General features: G+C 49.8%; 1 protein-coding gene across 1 annotated transcript; it reads left to right on the forward strand.

Annotated features, from left to right (window-relative positions):
- Nucleotides 1-3,841: 3,841 nt before the first annotated feature.
- On the forward strand, nt 3,842-19,368 carry LOC124518263 (SEC14-like protein 4). The gene is made up of 12 exons (XM_047088167.1): nt 3,842-3,960; nt 6,623-6,698; nt 12,002-12,045; nt 12,358-12,417; nt 12,545-12,733; nt 14,174-14,269; nt 14,574-14,634; nt 15,601-15,684; nt 16,016-16,122; nt 16,199-16,338; nt 16,430-16,599; nt 17,725-19,368. Exons 1-12 carry the CDS (start codon nt 3,907-3,909, stop codon nt 17,862-17,864), a joined length of 1,221 nt encoding a protein of 406 aa, XP_046944123.1. The 5' UTR covers nt 3,842-3,906; the 3' UTR covers nt 17,865-19,368.
- Nucleotides 19,369-21,159: the final 1,791 nt, after the last annotated feature.

A 21,159-nucleotide genomic window follows, 5' to 3' on the forward strand; every position in this document is an offset into this window, starting at 1 on the left:
AACTAATATTTACAAAGCCCTTGGAACAGGCCCGGCCCAAGGGAAATGCCTATAAGTGCTGTTAAGTAAAGGCTTCTCTTTGGAGGCGACTTGTTACTTGTGGCATTTTAAAAATACGACTTTCCCCACTTCTCGGAGACTGGGAAAAGTTGGGAACATATTCCTTGCCTGGACTTCCTTTTATTGAATGGATTTTGTTGTCTATTCTGGAAGCATATGGCATATATAACGTGGTCTCATCTTTGCCAAATTGTTCCATGGTAGTTTTTTTTCTGTGTCATTATAAACTCTTCATCAACTACATTAAGCACTGTGGTTTCTGGAAAAATTGTTTCCAATTTTCCTATTAACACTGCACACATAACTTTAAGTTGAAAATCCTTTCTGTTAGTTAGGATTGTTACTGGACAAAGTGGCAAACTATTGAAGGATCCAATGCATATTGTCAGGTCGTTTTCTAGAAAAGCTGAATTAATTACCAGTCCTGCCAGCAATGTATACATATCTCCATTTCACCAGCTTCTTCCTTTATTTTTTTTTAATTTAATGTTTATTTATTTTTTACAGAGAGATTGAGAGTGTGTGAGCGGGGAATGGGCAGAGAGAGAAGGAGACACAGAATCCGAAGCAGGCTCCAGGCTCCAAGTTGTCAGCACAGAACCTGGCCAGGGCTTGAACCCACGAACCATGAGATCATGACCTGAGCTGAAGTCCAGAACTTAACCGACTGAGCCACCCACGTGCCCCCAGCTTCTTCCTTTATTATCAGATTATTTTTTAAAAAGATGGGTGTGTGTGTGTGTGTGTGTGTGTGTGTGTGTGGTTTGGTTTGTTCTGAGGCTGATTTAGCCAGGGGAAAAAAAGTATCTCATTGCTTGTATACCCATTTCTTTGATGACCTGGAATTTGAGCATTTATCCATTTGATTATTTCCCCTGTGCATTTCCTCTTCTGACAGTGTGTTGAGTCCTTTGTCCATTTCTTAGTGCCTTACTATTTTTCTTATTAATTTACATGGATCTTTATAAAAATATCAATTTTTGTATATTATTTTTACAAATTCACATTAGCAAATGCTGACCTAGTTGTGTGTCTTGTTTAACAGATTTTTGCATTTTTATGTAGTCAAATCGACTGTCCCCTTTGTGATTTCTGTCATTGCTTTTAACTTTTTTTTTTCAACGTTTTTTATTTATTTTTGGGACAGAGAGAGACAGAACATGAACGGGGGAGGGGCAGAGAGAGAGGGAGACACAGAATCGGAAACAGGCTCCAGGCTCTGAGCCATCAGCCCAGAGCCTGACGTGGGGCTTGAACTCACGGACCGCGAGATCGTGACCTGGCTGAAGTCGGACGCTTAACTGACTGTGCCACCCAGGCGCCCCTGTCATTGCTTTTAAATTAAAAAAAATAATAATGTTTATTTATTACTTTGAGAGAGAGAGAAAGACAGCATGAGCAGGGGAGGGGCAGAGAGAGAGACACACACACATAATCCAAAGCAGGCTCCAGGCTCTGGGCTGTCAGCACAGAAGCTGAAGCAGGGCTCAAACCCACAAACTGTGAGATCATGACCTGAGCCAAAGCCGGCCACTTAACCAACTGAGCCACCCTGGCACCCCTGTCATTGCTTTTATTTTTTTTTCTTAAGTTTATTTTTGAGACAGAGAGAGACAGAGCATGAACGGGGGAGAGAGAGAGAGGGAGACACAGAATTGGAAGCAGGCTCCAGGCTCTGAGCCATCAGCCCAGAGCCCGACGCGGGGCTCGAACTCACGGACTGCGAGATCATGACCTGAGCTGAAGTCGGACGCTTAACCGACTGAGCCACCCAGGCGCCCCTGTCATTGCTTTTAAACAAAGACCATGCCCTTCCAGAAATGGGCTGTCAGTTTCACTTTCTTTTAGCTTTTTACAATTTTGTATTTTTCTATTTGGGCGGAGAAGGAAGGGCAGAGGGAGAGAGAGAGAGAGAAAGAGAGAGAGAGAGAGAGAGAGAGAGAATCCCAAGCAGGCTCCATGCTCACCACAGAGCCCACAATGGGGCTCAATCCCACCACCCTGAGATCATGACTTGAGACAAAATCATGAGTCAGACGCTCAACTGATTAAGCCACCCAGGCTACAATTTTTTTTTTTTTTTAGTTAAGATTTTAAATCCCTCTAGGACAGTGCTGTCCAAATGAAATAGAATGCAAGGCACAAATGTGAGCCACACATGCAATTGAAATTTTTCTGGTAGCCACATTTTTTTAAAAACTAAAAAGAAAAGAGCACAGAGGATTTTTAGTGAAAATAGTAAAAGTATTCTGTATGGTACCACAATGGTAAATATATGTCACTACATATTTGTCCAAACCCACAGAATGTACAGCACCAGAAGTAAGCCCTAATGTAAACTGTGGACTTTGGGTGATAATGATGTGTCAGTATAGGCTTATCAGTTGTAACAAATGTCCCACCCTGGTAGAGACTGTCCATAGTGGCAGAGGCTGTGCGTGTGGTGGGGAGAACAGAATATATGAGACGTCTCTATACTTTCCACTCAATTTTGCTGTAAATCTAAAACTGCCCTAAAAAATAAAACTTACTCATTTAAAAAAATTCTAAATTATAAAAAATATTTTAAAGAAACAGATGAAATCAATTTTAATAATATATCTTATTTATCCCAATATTTCAAAAAAATTATTCCAATATTATAATCAATGTAAGAAATTAATTAATGAAATCTTTCATTCTGGCGGTGTTAAGTCTTCAAAATTTAACGTGTATTTTACACTTATGGCACATCTCTATTCCGCGAGAGTGACGAGCCAAGGTCCCAATACTTAACAGCCCCATGTGGCTCATGGCAACCAGATTGGTCAGTACAGGTCTAGAACTTGGTTCAGCCTCGAGGGAGGGCAGAGGGAGAAAGGTTCTGGTGGCTTGATTTACCTCCTCCTTCAGTTTCCACCTGCTCCTCTCTTGAAAATTCCTGCCCAGCCAAGCTGTTTTCTCACCTTTTCCATGACCTTTGCCTGGTTCCTGGATGCCATCCTGGCCACCTGTGTCAGCCGCCTCCCACCCTTGGCCTCCTGACTCCTCCATCACCCCACCCGGGGCTTCCAGCCATCCACTGCCACCTCCCATTCCCCAGCCTTCAGGCTGTAGATCTTACCCAGGAACTCACCAGCGTGGGGCCGTCCCAGAATTTCCACCTCTGCAGCTCCCTGCTCTGGTGAACGCATCAATAATAATAATGATGATACAATATTCCTAACATTGCACACTGACTGGTGGTGCAATGCCAGGCTAACCCCTGGTGGATCGTCTTATCTAATCCTCCTGACCATCTTGAAGGCTGGAACCATTTGGCACATAAAGACTTCTATCAGCCAGTGAACACAGACAGGGCCCAGCCTGTGTTCAAGGCCAGGGGAAGGAGGATGGCGTCCCTCAGGGCAGAAGGTCCTGGGGATCACCTAGAGCGTTGAGCCAGGTTTATAGAAGGTCCCTCCATATTGCGGGGGGGGGGGGAGGATCTAGGTGTGTTCCCCAGAACTTGCCCACATGTCCTTTATGCCCGCCCCCCTTCCCCTACCACGCAGGAAACTGCGGAAGCCTTGGGATGAGGACGCCTGGAGGTGGTGACACCTACAGCCCTCCCCTGGAGTCTGCGCTCCGGGAACCCTCTGGAGCCGGTCACCTCCCAGCCCCGGGTAGGGTGAGTCCTGGCCACCGCCGCCAAACAACCCGAGGGGAGGGGAGAACTGGGCGGGGCGGGGCAGGGCTGGTCCTCTCCCGTCGGGGCGGGACCAACTTCTGATCGGCGGGGCAAAACCAGGCGGCGGCGAGGCCAGGCTGCGGGCCGAAGACTCCAGACACACCAGCGCCCCGCGACCCCCTGCACCCACGGGCACCATGAGCGGCCGAGTCGGGGACCTGAGCCCCCAGCAGCAGGAGGCGCTGGCCAGGGTGAGGGGCTTCGCGGGCAGGAAGGCTTCGGGAGGGGGCGAGCTGCCTGACGCTGCCCACCAGGTCTGGAACCCCCATTGTTCCAGAAAAGGGACCCAAGAGAGCGCCCGCCCCCTTCGGGACGCAGTTGCTGAGGCGGCCTTATGCGGGACAGCACACTTGAGCCCTTCCCTGGGCTACCCGCGCGGGGGTATCCGGCTTTGCACTCCTGCCCTCTCCGGACCCCCGGGCTTTGGCCCTTGTCCCCTGGTTGTGGGGGTAGGGTGGTGCTGCCATTCCTCTGGGCAGTCTGGGGCAGACAGACTAGCAGGTCTCCTGCCGGAATCGCAACATTTGTTTGGTTTCTTTTTGTGCCTTTCTGGCTCCCCGGGGGTCCAAGGCTTCTTCCTATTGTCAATGTTTTCATTAAACAGGAATGGGCCAGCTTTGGTGACAGTCCTGCAGGCTGCAGCTGAGAGTGTCACCCCACGGGGAAAGAGGAGCATATTCAGGTCTTAGGTGCCACAGCATTAATTTGGTTTGCAGATGGCAAGGCCTAGAAACTGTGACTTCGGGTTAGGGGAGTGAGGGTTACAGGCCTGGTTCACACTTTGGACAGCTTCAGACTTGTGGAGAATAGTTTCTTTTGTGACTCCCACCCTGGGAAGGGTCCGCCAGGGAAGAATGAGGATCCCTGATGAAGGAGGGGAATCCTGGGTGAATTCCTAGCAAAGTGAAGAAGGGTCCCAGGTGAAGAGTGGGGTCCCTGAGTGAATTGCCAGGTCAAGGAGGAGGTGCCAGGAACTGAGGGTCCTGAGCTGAAGGAGGTGTCCCCAGGTGAAGGAGGAGGGGGAGTCCCCTGGTTAGCCCTCTCCCTCCCCACTGGCAATGACCTCAAGGAAGCCCCAGCCACTAGGCTCATGGGAAGGGCTGGACACCTGGACTTGGGGGTGAATTATGATGGTGATGCTTGTGGGTCAAAGAGCTTTAAGTAATGTAAAACGAGTTTATTCTTATTTTTTCCATTACTTAAAAAAAATGAATGGTAGTTGTTTTACAATTTAGGGAAAAGGGAAAAGTAGGATAAAGAAGAAGTCACCCATGGTCCCAGAGGTCGAGACAACCATGCCTAGGAGCATTTCCTTCCAGCTTTTTCTGAAGCCTGGTTTTTACCACCTTTGGTCGCACTGCCAGAGGCTACTTTCTCCCTATGGCATCTTTGTTAAGATAGTGTTTTCTTCAAGTTACTCGAGACCCTCTCCAGCACCTGCTTAGTGGCTTTCTCTCTTACTTGATGTGCTTTCCAAAGATGGAGTGGCGTTGGGATTGGAAACTGTGGAGTCCTCCTAGCCTTATAGCTCCCCCACTCTGTCCCTGGGGAAGACCCTCCACCGCCAGCCTCAGTGTCCTCATCCACAAAGCAGGGATGTGACATTTGCTCCTCCTGCCCTAGGGCACATCCTGAGGTTCAAAGGGGGGACTCTGGTAATCTGGAAGGGCGGAGGGGTGCAGAGTTACTGTTTCTCCGTTATTGTTACTGCCTTCGCTCCCACTAAAAAACCTCCTCGAAGCCCAGAGGTTGCAGTTGATCAATGTGCAAGAACCTCCATTCCAGGAGCCTGGGGGTGGACTGGGGGTGATGATAGCACGTGCTGTCATTCATGTGACTTGTTACACTGGAGATGTTTAATCCTATTATTCGCTTTTAATTATGTGAGCAATACATGAATACATTCTTATTTGAAACATCATCCATGAAGCTAAAGGAGGTTTGGTGGATGGCTGTCCAGCTAGCTTCCTGTGGCGTTGCTAGCATTGGCTTCTAATCCCAAATTCCCATGCACGGGTCCCCCTGCAAACCCGCTCCTCCAGGACTTGCCTTCAGCTCCCTTAGTCCCCATGGAAGTGAGGTCTCTTCTCCGTCCCAGACCTGAGCCTCAGTCCCGTGCCCAAACTTTCAGTGGCTTCCCCAAACTTTGTCGGTAGGAAGAAGCTCTGGCAGCAGGTCAGCCCCCCTCTTTCTCCAGCCTCCATGGCGCCTGATGAGGCATCCCTGGCTTCTATTTCAGTTCCTCCCTGCTGACCTTTGCCTGGGGTTGTTTCCACAAAGACTCCACTGTCCAGAGCTCCGGGCAGCCCAAGTTTGCTGAGTGCCCACATTTTTTTGGCACCTGTTGCAAGCCAGGACTGACACTAAGTGCTTTACCTGTGCACACTCCTTTGATTAGCACAAGTTTATCTTTATCTCCACTTCACAGATGAGGAAATTGAGGCTCGGAGTGGTTAAGTAACTTGCTTCCAAATTTAGACCCTCGAGATACGGTATATCGAGGGCAAGGTTCCTACGATGTTCTGGTTTGCTCACATCAGCTTCTCCAGGGATCTTTCTGAAAATAGGGATGGCAGGGCTCTTCCTCAGACCTCTAGAATGAGGATCTTGGGGAGGTGTAGAACCTTCAAAGCTTGAGAAGGACCCAACTCTTCCCGCCATGGTGGGCTGAGGGGTGCCCCATTTTCAGGTGGCAAAAAGGTCCAGGCAGCTGCTGCTAGTTGTGCAGGGTCCCCCACCCTGCAGGGTCCCTGGACAGGACTGACTGGCAGACTGAGTTTGGGAAGGGGCAGGGATGGGGGGGGGAGCACAGGGGTCATGGGAGCCCCTTTGACCATTGTATCTCCCCCTCAGTTCCAGGACAACCTCCAGGACCTGCTGCCCACCCTGCCCAATGCTGACGAATACTTCCTCCTGCGCTGGCTCCGAGGTGAGGCTGGCAGTGTCAGGGGGCAGAGAGGGAGAGAGGGCAGAAGGGTTTCAGGAAAGTGGGTGGGGCTTTGGGAGACAGTGGAGAACGTAGGCCCTGGAATCAGCCTGCTTTGGATTGGAGTCTGAGCTCCCCTCCAAATCAGCATGGCATAAAAAACCCATTGAGCCTCAGTTTCTTCATCTGTAAAGTGGGGATGGGGCTACCTCCCCGAGGGTTGTTGTCAGTGTCAAATGCCAGGCACTGGGTGGGCATATGGTCCAGGTGAGGTTAGAGTTCACACCTGGGAACTTCTCAGGATGACTGGCCTGGCCAGGCCTTTGAGTCTGATAACCCTGAATATACTCTGCACGACTTGCCTTTGGGTCTGTCTCCAGTTCCTTGAAGACAGGGCTGTGTCATCCCCCTGGGGAACCTGGAAACTGAGCAGGTGCCTGGCAAACACTTCAGGAAGTCGATGCAGTTAAAGGTAGAGAAGCAGTTTCTTCTAGGAATTGCCACAGTGGTGTAAAATTAGAATAACAGAAACCTTAGGGAAAAATTCGTTTCAACTCAACATACCCCATGGGATGGATTTTGAACTTGAAATGGGAGAGAAGTCAGAAGCAGGGCTGGAAAGTGCACACACAGTGTGGTGATAATAACCAGCCTTGGACTCAGGCACACATGCTATTGAATCCCAGCTCTGCCCCGTGCTAGCAGTGTGCCTATGGCAATTACCCACTGTGTCTCAGCCTTACTTTTCTCTTCTGGGTAATGGGTGTAAAACTGCTTCCCACCTTCAAGACACTGTGAGTCAGATATGAGGTCAGGGGCGTGCACAGCGCCTGCACAGAGGAAACCCTCCCTCCCTCCTGTTCTGTTCTGTTTGGTTACTTTTTAAAATTACCATTTTCTACAAACTTTATTTTTTAGGTTGGTTTGGATTTACAGAAGTGTTGCGAAGATAGTACAGGAAGCCCCCATATACACTGCACCCAGTTTCCCCTATCAACATTTTTCATTCCTATGGTTCATTTGTTACAATTAATGAGCCAATATTTTTTTTAATGTTTTTATTTTATTTTTGAGAAAGAGACAGAGTGTGAGCAGGGGAGGGGCAGAGAGAGAGGGAGACACAGAAATCTGAAGCAGGCTCCAGGCTCTGAGCTGTCAGCCCAGAGCCTAACGTGGGGCTTGAACCCATGGGCTGTGAGATCTTGACCTGAGCTGACATCAGACACTTAACTGACTGAGCCACCCAGGTGCCCCTTAATGAACCAATATTGATACGTGACTATTAACTAAAATCTCTACTTTATTTAGATTTCCTGAGTTTTTCTGTTCCAGGATCCCATCTAGGATGCCACATTAAACTTGTTAGGCGCTCTCGGCTGTGGCAATTTCTATTCTGTTTTTGACAAGTTATGTCCATGTCATTCTCTTGGGCTAAAGAAGGAGTGAGGACAGTAGATTCCTTTTTTTTTAAGTAAAAAAAAAAACAAAAACTCATTGAGAATCTCTGGGATGGTAGTTATCGCCTCCCGACCTACAGGGAGGAACCAACATTGTAGGAAATCGCTCAGAAATCACACAATCCCAACATCTCTGGCTAACACAGGAAGGAGCAAAATCATTTCTCTGAAAATTGGTCAGGCTTTGTTCATCCAAGAAGGGTTGGGAGGACAGATGTAAAAGGGACCATCACATGATACTGGGGGTGAGAAGGGGTATGTTGGACCCCAAGCTAGCTTCTCAAAAACCAGGGGAGAAATAGATCCACTTCTTCTCTGGGGGTGGAGTTCCTGGTCACCAAGGGAGTTTCTTACCCTTGATGAGGCTGTCGCTGCCCCAGGGAAAACTTTCATTCTGTAGGTTCAGGACAAGGTTGTCAGCAGTGAGATAGATTATGGTTCTGTGATGTGGCAATCGTCTTGGAGATGTTCTGGGCTGCCTGGATCTTGTGAAGTTTGATACAGCAGGGTTCTTGCTCACGGCTTCTCCAAGGTGAGCAGGGTGGGGTTAAGGGTTCACACAAGGCCCGGTCTCAACGCCTGACCCCATCCTTACTCCTCTAGCCCTTCTCTGGGCTGTCAGATCCAAGGTGGTGCTCAGATGGCTCGTGCCTAGTCCCACCTTGGCCCCCAGACAGTAGGTTTCTTGAAGCCCCTTGATACAGCATCAGACCTCTCTCCTCTTTTGGAGTCTTTCTGGGGTTAAAAACCAACTTTTCAGGTACCTGGTGTGTCCTTGAGAAAGGAGTGAAGTCACAGACCCTGTAGGCTGCTGGGTCACGGGAAAGGAAAAGGACCTAAGGAAAAGGTCACCTAAGGACACCAGGTGTCCTGATGCCTCCCATTGTCTGTTGTGGCAGACCTGCTGATGTGGCCCTGTCCCCTTCAACTTCACCTCTGTTGCCACTTCCTGCCTCACTAGCTCAAGACCCAGGCAACAGGGAGAGTGATCACTGGGGCTGAACTTGGAACCTTCCCCCTCAGTCCAGACACAGAGAACCCTCTCTCTGAAGTTGCTTCCCTTTGTTTTCTTTATCTCCATTCCATGACTGTGTCCATCTCTCCCACTCAGATGCCAGCCCCATGAGGGCAGGGACTGTGCCTGCCACATACCTCCAGCCTGACACATAGTAGGTGCTACTAAAAAAGTTGTGAGGGTCCATCAACAGCACCCAAACCACTTTCTATAGAACAAGAAAACACCCTGGTTCTCAGTAAAAAAAATCTATAGACACCACAGAGATTTTTTAAAAAGCTAATAAATATTAAAGGGGCACCTGGGTGGCTCAGTTGGTTAAATGTCCGACTTCGGCTCAGGTCATGATCTCGCAGTTCGTGAGTTCGAACCCTGCATTGGACTCTGTGCTGACAACTCAGAGCCTGGAGCCTGCTTCAGATTCTGTGTCTCCCTCTCTCTCTGCCCCTCCTCCACTCATGCTCGCTCTCTCTCTCTCTCTCTCTGAAAAATAAATAAACGTTAAAAAAAGTTTAAAAATAAAAAAGTAAAAAAAAAGTAAAAAGCCAATAAATATTAAAGACACATAAGTGGTACTAAAAAGCTTTCCTCCTTCCAAAACTCAGACCCCAATGGCTTTACAGGTGAATTTTTCCAAAGTTTTAAGACTAGCTAATACCTACTTTTATAAATTGTTTGAGTTGCTTTAAAATATATAAAAAATTGAAAGTTGGGACACATGGGTGGCTCAGTCAGTTAAGCCTCCAACTCTTAATTTTGGCTCAGGTCATGATCTCACAGTTGTGAGATCAAGCCCTGCATGGGGCTCTATGCTGGGTGGTGGAGTCTGCTTAAGATTCTCTCCTTTCTCTCTCTCTCTCTCTCTCTCTCCTTCTGTTCCTCCCCTGCTCACGTGCACTATCTCTCTCTCTCTCTCAAAAAAAAAAAAAAAAAAGTGAAAGTTACTTTATGAGGCTTGAGTAAGTTTGATTCCAAAATGAGATCAGGACAATAAAAGACAATTCTAGGCTTGTTTCACTTATTAATGTAGATATAAGGAAATCTAAGTAAAACATTACATAATAGAATCCGATAGGGTATTAAAATTATACAGCATGGTGAAGGGGAATTTACCTTAGGTATGCAGGAAGAATTCAACTTTAGGAAATCTATCAGTGTCATTGCACACATTAATAGAATTAAAAATGAGAATGATGTGACTATCTTAATGCAGGAAAAACATTTGAAAAGGTTCAAATCCTATTTATAATATAAAAACAAAATAAAAGTCTTACCAAACTAGAAATAGAAGGGAATTTCCTTGGCTTGGCTTGGTAATGCTTATGTAGCAAAACTCTTACAATACATGCTATGCTTAAGTAGAAGGTTCAGATTCGTTTTCTTTAAAATCAGGAACAAGGAGGCACACCTGGGTGGCTCAGTCGGTTTGGCATCCAGCTTCAGCTCAGGTCATGATCTCATGGTTTGTGGGTTTAAGCCTCACATTGGGTTCACTACTATCAGCATGAGTCCACTTCGGATCCTCTGTCCATTCTCTCTTTGCCCCTCCCATTCTCGTGCTCTCTCTCTCTCTCAAAAATAAGTAAAACATTTAAAAATAGATAGATAGATAAATAAAATCAGGAACAAGGAAAGGATGTCAAACAACATTACAGTTTAAATAGAACTAGACCCTTGCCAATGTTATAAGGAAAGAAAAAAAGTAATCAGTGGTGTAAAGACTAGAAGGGAGGAGTTAAATTTCTTTTCTAAATTTAGAAATTTTGTTTTTAAAATAAAGCATCACATTTTCAATTAAAAGGAATTTATTTCTTCACAAGAAGTAGTCACAACAATAGTTTCTATTTACTAAGAAGTTACTGGGAGCCAGGTAATTTGCCAAGCACTTTACATGTTTTATCTCATGTCATCCTTTGAATACCTGAAAAAGATACTATTCCTATTTAGCAGATTAAAAGACTAAGAGTCAGAGAAGGTAAGTGAGTTGCTCAATGTTGCACAGCAAATAAAAGGACAAAACTAGAATTCAGACCCAAGTCTGTCTGACTCCAAAGTCCATGCTCCTCACTAGCCTTAACACTGAGGAGGTCTGTGCTCCCATGGGGACGTCAAATATTACAGGTTAGATCAGCCTCTGGAATGAACAGTTTAAAAAGTCCGGGATACTGAAATCAAGGGCCTCCAACATCTTCTATAGGATTAAAGATCCTTGCTTTTATTTATTTATTTATTTATTTATTTATTTAATGTTTTATTTATTTTTGAGAGAGACAGAGACAGAATGTGAATGGGTTATGGGCAGAGAGAGAGGGAGACACAGAAGCAGAAGCAGGCTCCAGGCTCCGAGCTGTCAGCACAGAGCCCGACGTGGGGCTCGAACTCACGAGCTGTGAGATCATGACCTGAGCTGAAGTCGGACACTCAACCGACTGAGCCACCCAGGCGCCCCAAAGATCCTTGCTTTTAAAAATAATGTCTAGGGGGCTCCTGGGTGGCTCAGTCAGTTGAGCGTCCAACTTTGGCTTAAGTCATGATCTCACAGCTCGTGAGTTCAAGCCCCGCGTTGGGCTCTGTGCTGACAGCTCGGAGCCTGGAGCCTGCTTCTGCTTCTGTGTCTCCCTCTCTTTCTGTCCCTAACCCATTCACATTCTGTTTCTATCTCTCTCAAAAATAAATAAATATTTTAAAAAATTAAAAATAGTGTGTAGACCCCCAGTGTATTCTCGGGATGTCATGAAAGGCTCAGGCACCCCCGCTATTTCCTCATGAGTTTTCAGGAAACCGTGAGTTCTAGTCCGGCCTCAAGCCTCCTCTTACCTTGGCTCTTCTTGCAGCTCGGAACTTTGACCTGCAGAAATCTGAGGACATGCTCCGGAAGGTGAGGCCCCATACTCATGAGTGTCCTGCCTCCCACACACTGTACCCCAGGGATCATCGACAAAGGGTGGGGACTCTTGTCCTGTCCTGTTCTCATGTGTTTCCTCCCTTCCTCCTTGGATCCCTTCATGCATCAGACCTGGGTCTCCCACAGCCCTCCTCCTGGCATTGCCATTCCCGGTTCTGTGAGTAGAGCCTGGGGATGCTCTTGCAGGGTCTTGGGGCTGTAGGCAGAGGGACTTGGCCTGATGCCCTCAGGTGCCCTCAAGACCTTTGTAGCAGGCAGTCCTCAGGTCCTGCAATTTCTCTGCAGCACATAGAATTCCGGAAGCAACAGGACCTGGACAACATCCTCACGTGGCAGCCCCCAGAGGTGAGCCCCATGCAGCACCCCCAAGACAGGCAGATGTCCCTCAGACCTCCTCACATCCAGCCATCTGATGGAGCAGGGACATGGCCTGGTAGACTGGTTTGAGTTAAGATCTCACCCCCGTGCCCAGGTGATCCAGCTGTACGACTCTGGTGGTCTGAGCGGCTATGACCCTGAAGGCTGCCCCGTGTGGTTCGACATCATTGGGACCCTTGACCCCAAGGGTCTTCTCCTGTCAGCCTCCAAGGAAGAGCTGATCCGGAAGCGCATCAAGATCTGTGAGCTGCTTTTGCGGGAGTGTGAACTGCAGAGTCAAAAGGTAAGTGACTGGGTCTAGGATGGGAAGCATATGGTGGACCCGATCTGTCTAAAGGGTGGCACCAGGACCAGGTAGGAAGGACACCCTGTCTCTGCTTTTCCCCAGGCTTCAGCACTCTGGGCCTTGGTGGAATGTGGCTTCTCCCAAAGTTACCCATCCATGAGCATCTAACATGTGCATGGCACTCTCTGCTGGCAGGTGCCAAGGAACACCAAAGCCCTTTCCCCTCTGACCTTGGGTGAGAGGTTGACCTTGGGTGCAGTGAATGCTCTAGTTCTGTTCCCTGGGAACTCTAGGAACAGTGGATGGTCAGCTTTGCCTATGGAAAAGATGTCCCCAGTTGTAAACTGCTTAACTATAACACCTGACGGGGGAGCCATTGCTTTGGGTATCCCCAAGAACAGTGACCCTTGAAACTTGGTGCATCCTTTGTGGATCCCTAGAAGCTAATATGGAATTACTACAGAAAAAAATATTGAGTTCTGTGGGGCATTGGGATTCCAAGCCAAGAAGGACCCACACCCACCTGTGCAGATCTTCTCTTTGCCCTGGCTCTGTGTTTCCCAGTTCATACCCTTCAGAATGAATCCAATGCCAAGCATGATCTGTTGGCCTTGAGTCTAAGTGTCTATATGAGCCTAAGAAGAACACTGGCAGGGAGCTGTCATGTCACTGTGGGATGAGTTGCCTAGTGACGAGGACCGGGCGTGCATCCCCAGTGTCTGTCATGGTGTCAGACACAAAGTAGGCCCTCTGCACAAAGATGTGTGGCAAGCCTAAGAAAATTGCAAAGCACCCTATTCAGTGCCTAGTTTGAACAGATGTGTGTCTTTCGAACGACGTGGCTGATCTTATGGGGTCACAACAGTATCTTCTACTTCATGGACGTTTCCAGTTGGAGCTGATAATTGTGGTGATGATGATACTAGTAATAACATCTGCTGATATTTACCAGGGACCAGCGTGTGTCAGGCACAGGGCTCTTTGTGAGTTATCTCACTGAATCTTCACAGAAATTCCGTCAGAACCTGGAACTATCCCCCCTTCACAGAGGAAAAAAATAAGGCTCAGAGTGCTTAAAAACCCACCCAAGGCCACACAGCCTGCCAGCAGTGTAGCTCTGGTTTGACACACCATGGGACTGCAGACACTGTGCTATTGTACATGAAGATGCGCAATGAGCGATGAGTGATATCTTTAATTCTACAGTTAACTAATTCCAGACAATCGTGTTGAGCAAACAGTGGGATAAAGGAGGCTGTGCCAGTGCTCAGATGCAGTATCTTCTTAGATCCTGGGTGGGCTCTGTTTAGAAAACGCTGTGGGCAATTGGGGTTGAGGGTAGCTGGAGGGTGGGAGCAGTGAGTTCCAGGTCTCCCTGACCAGGACCTCCTGGCTGGAGTTATTGTCTGACCTATGTATCTGTGCTGTCCCATGTAGCTGGGCAGGAAGATCGAGATGGTACTGATGGTGTTTGACTTGGAGGGGTTCAGCCTGAAACACCTGTGGAAGCCAGCTGTAGAGATCTACCAGCAGGTAGGTAGGCAGCTGGCTCGAGGCTAACGGGGAGCCACTCTCCACACCAGCTTCCCATCCATGGAGGAGGAATTGGCCCCCCAGAGGCCCCCAGAGCAGCCAGAGAAGCTGGCCTGGGGTTTCCCCCTCCAAGGAGAAAGAGGAGCACGAACATCACAGAGAACGAAGTACATCTCATGGGGGAAGTGGATGGCCGGGGGCGTGGGGGTTGGCATGGGCTCTGGTCTCAGCAGGATTAGAAGCCACCAAGTCCAGGCATAGAGTGTGTTGGAGTGTGACCTTGACGAGACTTTTCTTGCCACAGTTTTTTGCCATCCTGGAAGCAAATTATCCTGAGACGCTGAAGAATTTAATTGTCATTCGAGGTGAGCCCATAATGGGAATGACTCTTTGGGGAAGGGGGAAGAGGAATAGGGGGGAACAGTGGACAAATCACCCAGTACAGGGCTTCTCAAGCCATGCTTTGAGAAGGTCAGGTTTTTGTTTTTTGTTTTTTCAGTCAGCCTTTCACAGACCGATACTTTTGGAGTATACAAACTCATGCTCTGGTGCGTGGCAGCAAATATCAAATAAGTTCTGTTTCTAAACATACACCCTTATTTTCTTTACCTCTCTGGGTGTGGATTGGTGGCAACAGACAGTTCGTGGATCACACTGGTTGACAGACGTGCGCTGAGTGGGCGTGTTCCCTGTCTGTGATGGTTGTAGAGTGAGGGGGCCACCATGTATGTCCTGGGGTCAGATGATCTGCTTTCCAATCTAGCTAGCTCTGTGATTTTGACCAAGTCTACTTAACCTTACTGAGCCTCAGTTTTCCCAACCCGTAAAATAGGGGTGCAGTGGCACCTCCCTGTAGGGCAGCTGTGAGTTTAAATGAGACACTTTATGGAGGAGTCACACAGAGTCTGGCCCATAGAAAGAACCAGTAAGTATAAGTAATTCAAGTGGGACGTGAGGTCTAACGCAGATGCCACATCAACTTGTACCCCAGAGAATTCCAAGACAACTTGGGAAAACTGTGAGTGTGGAAAAAAAAAAAGAGTCATCATTGGAAAATCCACATTATTGGCACCCTCCAACTGGGTAGGGGAGGCACCCATTTATTGAGAGCCAGACACTATGCCAAGTATTATGCATACATTGGTTAAATTTCTCCATTTTCTAGTTAATAGCACTAAGACTCAGAGAGGGTGAGTAACTAGCTGAAGGTCACACAGCAGGAAATAGCAGAATCTAGATCTATCCAACCCCTGTTCAGCTTATGCCCTTGGCCATGACTATACCTCCAAGTCCTCTAGCCCAGCTTCCCAAAGGAGCTTCATGTGTTTCAGCCCCCAAGCTCTTCCCTGTGGCCTTCAACTTGGTCAAGATGTTCATGAGTGAGGAAACACAAAGGAAGATAGTGATTCTGGGAGGTGAGTGACCTGGTATCCTGGCCGTACCTGTCTCCGCATCTACCAGAGAAGCAGAGGTCAATGTGAAAGGCCCCATTTCTCCCTGGCTCATCCTCTTTACTCAGGTACTGACTTTGGCCTGACCCTGCTGGCCTTTGCACACTCAGATGATATTTCAGCCCGAGACCCCAGCCTGAGTGCCCATATAAAGCATTTGGGTGTTCTCTGCAGTAGGTGCATAGGGGAGCAAGCCAAGGTCACATCAGGTTTCCTCCCTGGACTTGGCTCCTCTCCCTTCTGTCGAGCATCCCTGATTTCCCCACAGCTCCCCCCCACCACCTTACTCCCACAGGCAACTGGAAGCAGGAGCTGCCAAAGTTCATCAGCCCTGAGCAGCTGCCCATGGAGTTTGGGGGGACCATGACTGATCCTGATGGCAACCCCAAGTGTCTGACCAAGGTACCGGGTGCCCAGAGGGTGAGAAGGGAGGGCTGATGGCTGGGGTCAGTGCTCACTCAGCAGCCCTCACCCACAGATCAACTATGGGGGTGAGGTGCCCAAGAGCTACTACCTGCGCAACCAGGTGAGGATGCAGTATGAGCACAAGATGACGGTGGCCCGAGGCTCCTTCGTGCAGGTGGAGAACGAAATCCTGTTCCCGGGCTGTGTGCTCAGGTAGGGATGGCGGCCACTCCACACCTGGGCCCAGCTGGGAGCGGCCCGGAGCCCCAGCGGGTGGTCATTAGTAGGGCCCTGTCCCCTGCAGGTGGCAGTTCGCATCTCATGGGGCAGACATCGGCTTCGGGGTTTTCCTGAAGACCAAGACGTGTGAGCGGAAGCGGGCGGGGGAGATGGTGGAGGTGCTCCCCATCCGGCGCTACAAAGCCCACCTGGCACCTGAGGACGGGAGCCTCACCTGCCTCAAGCCCGGCGTCTGTAAGAGCTGTAGGATTCATTGGAATCTCTTTTCCTCCTTCTGGCAGAGAAATGAGCTGATATCTCTTGCCAGGCTGTCCTGTTTGCCCTCTATTTCTGGCTCTCGGGGAGGGTGTGGGGGTTTGTGTGAGCTCGTAGGTCCCGTGGTTGCCAGGGGAATTGGCTTCAGGGTGTTGGATCTGGTGAGTGGCCCCTGGGTGTGGGTACAAAGGCAGAGATGCATTTTGGAAAGTGGGATGCATAGCCCAGAACCATAAACTCAACTCCCGGGAAGCCCTTACACAGCACTCAACAAGCTAAGAGACAGATAAGTAAACAGCCGTGCGCTTAGCTTCCGGGGTCCCAGCCTGCCCAGGAGCATAAGCAGACCCACTGTGGGAGTCCCAAAGAGATGATTCTTCCATGTGCTTATCCTTCATTCTCAGGCCACCCAGGCCAGAAGAACATTCCCCAGGAACCGTGCTGACCTCCCGCCTCAATCAGCAACAGAGCTAGGAGAAGGGGAACCCAAGGTTGAGGAGCACAGGTTTTACTAATGCTTTGGTTTAATACATACCTAGTTCACCTTTGTGGAAAGGGAGAATTAGAAGGGTGGAGCCCAAGAAATCTGGATGACTTACCACCTCCCAGAGTTCACTTTGCATCTTGGTGTTGAAGGGAATGCCTTCTTTGAAAGGCAAGACGGAAAAGTGGCTTAAGGAGCTCAGCCCCCTCCTCTGGCGAGAGCAGGGCTCCTCTCTGGGTTGGAGCATCAGGATAAGGGAATCCCAGTCCCTCCCTTCCCTAGCTTGGCACTCATTAGATAGTTCCATCAACCTCTGTAGGCCTCAGCTTCCCCATCCTTAAAATGGGGGTGACAGTACCTTCTGTGGGGCTGCTTTGAGGATTCAGACAGCTGTGAGTGCAGATGCGATGCCTGGTGCATAGCAGGGGTTGGTGCCTGCCGGCTGGTTATTATTATTCCTTTAGTTAGCACAAGGAGATGGTCCTGAGCAGTGGGCTGGGGGCTGGGGGCTGGGTCGTGGCTCACCCTCCACCACCCACAGCCCTGGGCCCATTCTCAAGGGCACCAGGCGTGCAGATGAGTTGGGTTTACTTCGCCTGACGACTTCTCCGTCCTTGCAGACGTACTGCGCTTCGACAACACCTACAGCCTGATACACACCAAGAAGGTCAGCTACACTGTGGAGGTGCTGCTCCCAGACAAGACCTCTGAAGAGAAGATTCAGGGTCTTGAGGCAAGGAGACCGTCCCCAGCGCAGTGAAGACCCCTGATACCTCTCAGTCCCTGTGCTCTTCAACCCCTTAGTACCCCCTCCCTGTCCCTTTCCCTCCTGAGCAGCGTGGTGTTTGGAGGAGCCACCCCCCTCCCCGCATCACCATCTCGGCTCTTCGTGGGCTCACCTGGCACGGTGGCAGAGCAGGAAGGGGACATCCAGCTCATAGGCCACCTTGAGGATTCAGACAGGCACCCGATCTCCTGTTTGCAGAGACTGAGAATGGGGACGCTGAGGATGAACCAGGAGCCACTGAGGGAAGGTCCTGCCCACAGAAGCTGCCCTTATGTCACTCCTGATGAGGTCTACCAGTCTCAGGACTCACCCACACCTAGTGACCCGGCTTGGGGGCGTGTGCATGAGTCCCAGGCCAGGCAGGGAGCACAGCGTCAAGTCTGAAGAGCAGGGAAGCCCCCATCTCTGCATGTGGAGGCTCGACACGGATAGACAAGGCCAGCTGGAGGCAGCTGGGTGGAGGGATGGGGCCAGCCAGGTGGTGGAGCTGAGGGTCTTGGTTCTGGCAGGGTACCAAAGCCCCTTCAGAGTTGCCTTACTGCCTTTGGAGGGAAGATCAGAAATGGAGCATGAGGCCCAGCGGGGATAACCATCAGGAAAAGCCACGCTCAGCCACACAGAGCTAAATGGGTGAAGACTGAGTCTCTCGGAATTCTCAGTGACCCCCGCCTCCTCCTCACCTGCTGTGATCCAGCTGACATTCAGCTTGGGTTCTTTCTGGCTCTGAGTAAGCACCAGGATCGTAGCAGAGCTGGAGTGAGGTGGAACATGCTGGAATAAGGTAGAACGCACCTGGGTGGGGCTGCCATCCCAGGGTGCTCATCCTAGACTCTGATTTACTTCTTGGAGAAACATCAAGCTTTTCCTCCGTCTTTGTGTGTCACTAGAGGGACAGCTAATGTCTGCCAGCTCCCCACCAACCCACCCCAAATGCGACTCCGTAGCTGGCCAGTGATGGCTTCCATTTCCCAAAGGCTGGCTCTCCTGGTGCCCCACGCCCACAGTCAGGACCGCAGTCCGCTCTTCTGGACAAACCCCACCCAGCAGAGCAGACCTTGCCCGGAATGAGCCAGTGAAGCTGCTGAGTGGTCAGATGTCCCTGTCAAAGGGGATCCTTGCTGCAAAGGATTAGCATCCTGGCCATCGAGACCCTTGCCAGAGACCAGAAGCCTCAGCAAACAGCAATATCCAGGTGCTTTGTGAATAAGAACCCGGTTCTAGCCCCCTTCTTGCTCTCAGATTCTGTGATTTCATTTCACTATTTAATAGATTTCCTGATTTCCCAGGGCCTGTTCTTCCCAGGTAAGAAAATGATGAGGCTTGTGAAGGTGGGTCTTCAGGTGAGCTCTGTGAGGTCCTTGGGGCCCCAGGCCCGCCCTCTGTGGCAGCCGCATCACCCATGGTTCAGCACATAGTCTGAACAGGGGCTCTGCTGCTGTCAAAAGCAAACTAACTAAAGGAAATAAAATACGAAAAGCTGGTGCACTGAGGCATTCCTGGCCCAACAGTGTTTGAGGAGTTTGGCAAGAAAAACACTTTTGTGCCAGCTCCAAGGAGATAGCCTGGGGCTGTCAGGTGAAAATCACAAGACATCTTTGTGTCCAAGCGACGCTCCTGCATCCCCGATGCAAGAAGCTTTCCCAGCGCCCCCACTGCACTGTGTGGCCACCCTCTGTACAGCCTCCCCAGATGCAGAGACACTTGGGTGTTCCAGAGCCATCTTCCCACTGGGCCAGCGGGGGTTGTAAGGTTTCCCCTGACAGGTTTCCCTGGGCCCACCTGTTGTCCTGACTGGGGGCTCACAATGCCTCCCTTCAACCTCACAACCCCGGCCTAAAAACAAGGTGTTCATGGATTTGAACCCTGATCCTTGCTTTTCCAACCACCCACGCTCATTTTCCACCATCAGCACAGCCTCTGGTTTCCTTGTAGGTAGCAGATTGGCTCACACCATGCCCAAGGGTTTAATTTGCACGGGACTGCCTGGGGAGTAGCAAGTCACAGAGGGGTCGGGTGCAGGGAACCAGTGATGAATCTCGGAGCTGGCAGAGTGCACCTCATGTTAAGCAGTGAGTACAGTGGTCACTTTCGGAAGTGAGGACAGGACCTCCTATCTGGCAAGGTGGACAGGGGGCATGTCCTCCACAACTCCATCCCTTACTCAATACCATCACTTCTTTACAGGGAAAAAAAAAAAAAGAAGTAGCCCAGAGAGGGGCTGGCTCACCTAAAGTTTGCTTCTTCCTTCCATTCATTCGTCAATGTTTATTGAGTCTGTCCCCAGTGCCCAGGCACTGCAGGCCCTGGGGACACGGGGGATGCTGGGTTTACCCGACTTTGCAAGCAGGAAGCTTGCCTGTATTGAGGGAGGCCAAAATGACTCTGATGGGCATTCTCAGGTGGGCAGCTTGGTGGGGCAGGAGCCAAATTCTGGGGGAGCATCCAACAAAAAAAGCCTGATGGGGGATCAGACGTGCTTTGCCCGAGGCAGGAACCCCTGAAGGGAGAGCTGAGGGTGTGGGCGAGCCTTCCAGACTGAGGAATGGGGTGAGGGCAACCGTGGAGTGTTTGAAGCCAGAGGAAAGCCAGGAGGGCCCTTGGGTGACACAGGTAATAGGTCACTGATGTTTGCTATTTCTTTGTGAACAACTGAGTACACATTAGGTAGTCGTTAATAAAACCATTTCATAATGGAGGTTACAAAACAGAGACTTATTGTTCGTCAGGAAAGAATGACAAAATCTTGGCAGGAAGCCATGGATCAAAACTCTTGCTCAAAATGAGGTGGTTGGAAATAGGCCTTACCTTTCCAGAGGAATGGGGGCGGGGCCTGTCCTTCCCCAGGGCGTATCTCCTAACTGGAGAGCCCCACAGTCTTCCAGGGCAGGCAGGCGGATAAGCAGGGGGGTACCGCTAGGGATTTTTGAGGGCAGTTGGAAAGGCTCCCTTGCCCCCAAAACTCTACTTCAGTTCAGCTCACGTTCCAAGTCCCCAGGCCAGAAGGGACACCAGTGTGGGACAATCACAGCAGCCCAGAACAAGTCTTCAGCAGGGCTCCAGGCATGGTCCTCCACAGTTTGTACAGCTCCTTTACATGCATCCCTGAAGCAGACAGGAATTATAGTCAGGAAACCAAGGCTCAGTGAGGGGGAGTGCCTTGGCCAAAGGCTGAGTATCCTGTGGCAGAGTTAGAGCCAGCACCCGGGTTAGCTGCCAGGGGTGACCCGGCCCTGTGTTGCAAGGGAGGAGAGGGCCAATGCGAGCAGGT

The sequence above is a fragment of the Lynx rufus genome, unplaced genomic scaffold, assembly GCF_022079265.1.
Source record: "Lynx rufus isolate CCGP_SWC_20201006 ecotype Redwood Valley unplaced genomic scaffold, mLynRuf1.p SCAF_24, whole genome shotgun sequence".
In the NCBI taxonomy this organism is placed as follows: Eukaryota; Metazoa; Chordata; class Mammalia; order Carnivora; family Felidae; genus Lynx; species Lynx rufus.

Coding starts and splice junctions, on each gene's coding strand:
- LOC124518263 (XM_047088167.1), top strand. CDS start 3,907: ATGAGCGGCCGAGTCGGGGACCTGAGCCCCCAGCAGCAGGAGGCGCTG. Junction 12,418..12,544: donor TCACGTGGCAGCCCCCAGAG/GTGAGCCCCATG, acceptor CCCCGTGCCCAG/GTGATCCAGCTGTACGACTC. Junction 14,635..15,600: donor GAATTTAATTGTCATTCGAG/GTGAGCCCATAA, acceptor CATGTGTTTCAG/CCCCCAAGCTCTTCCCTGTG.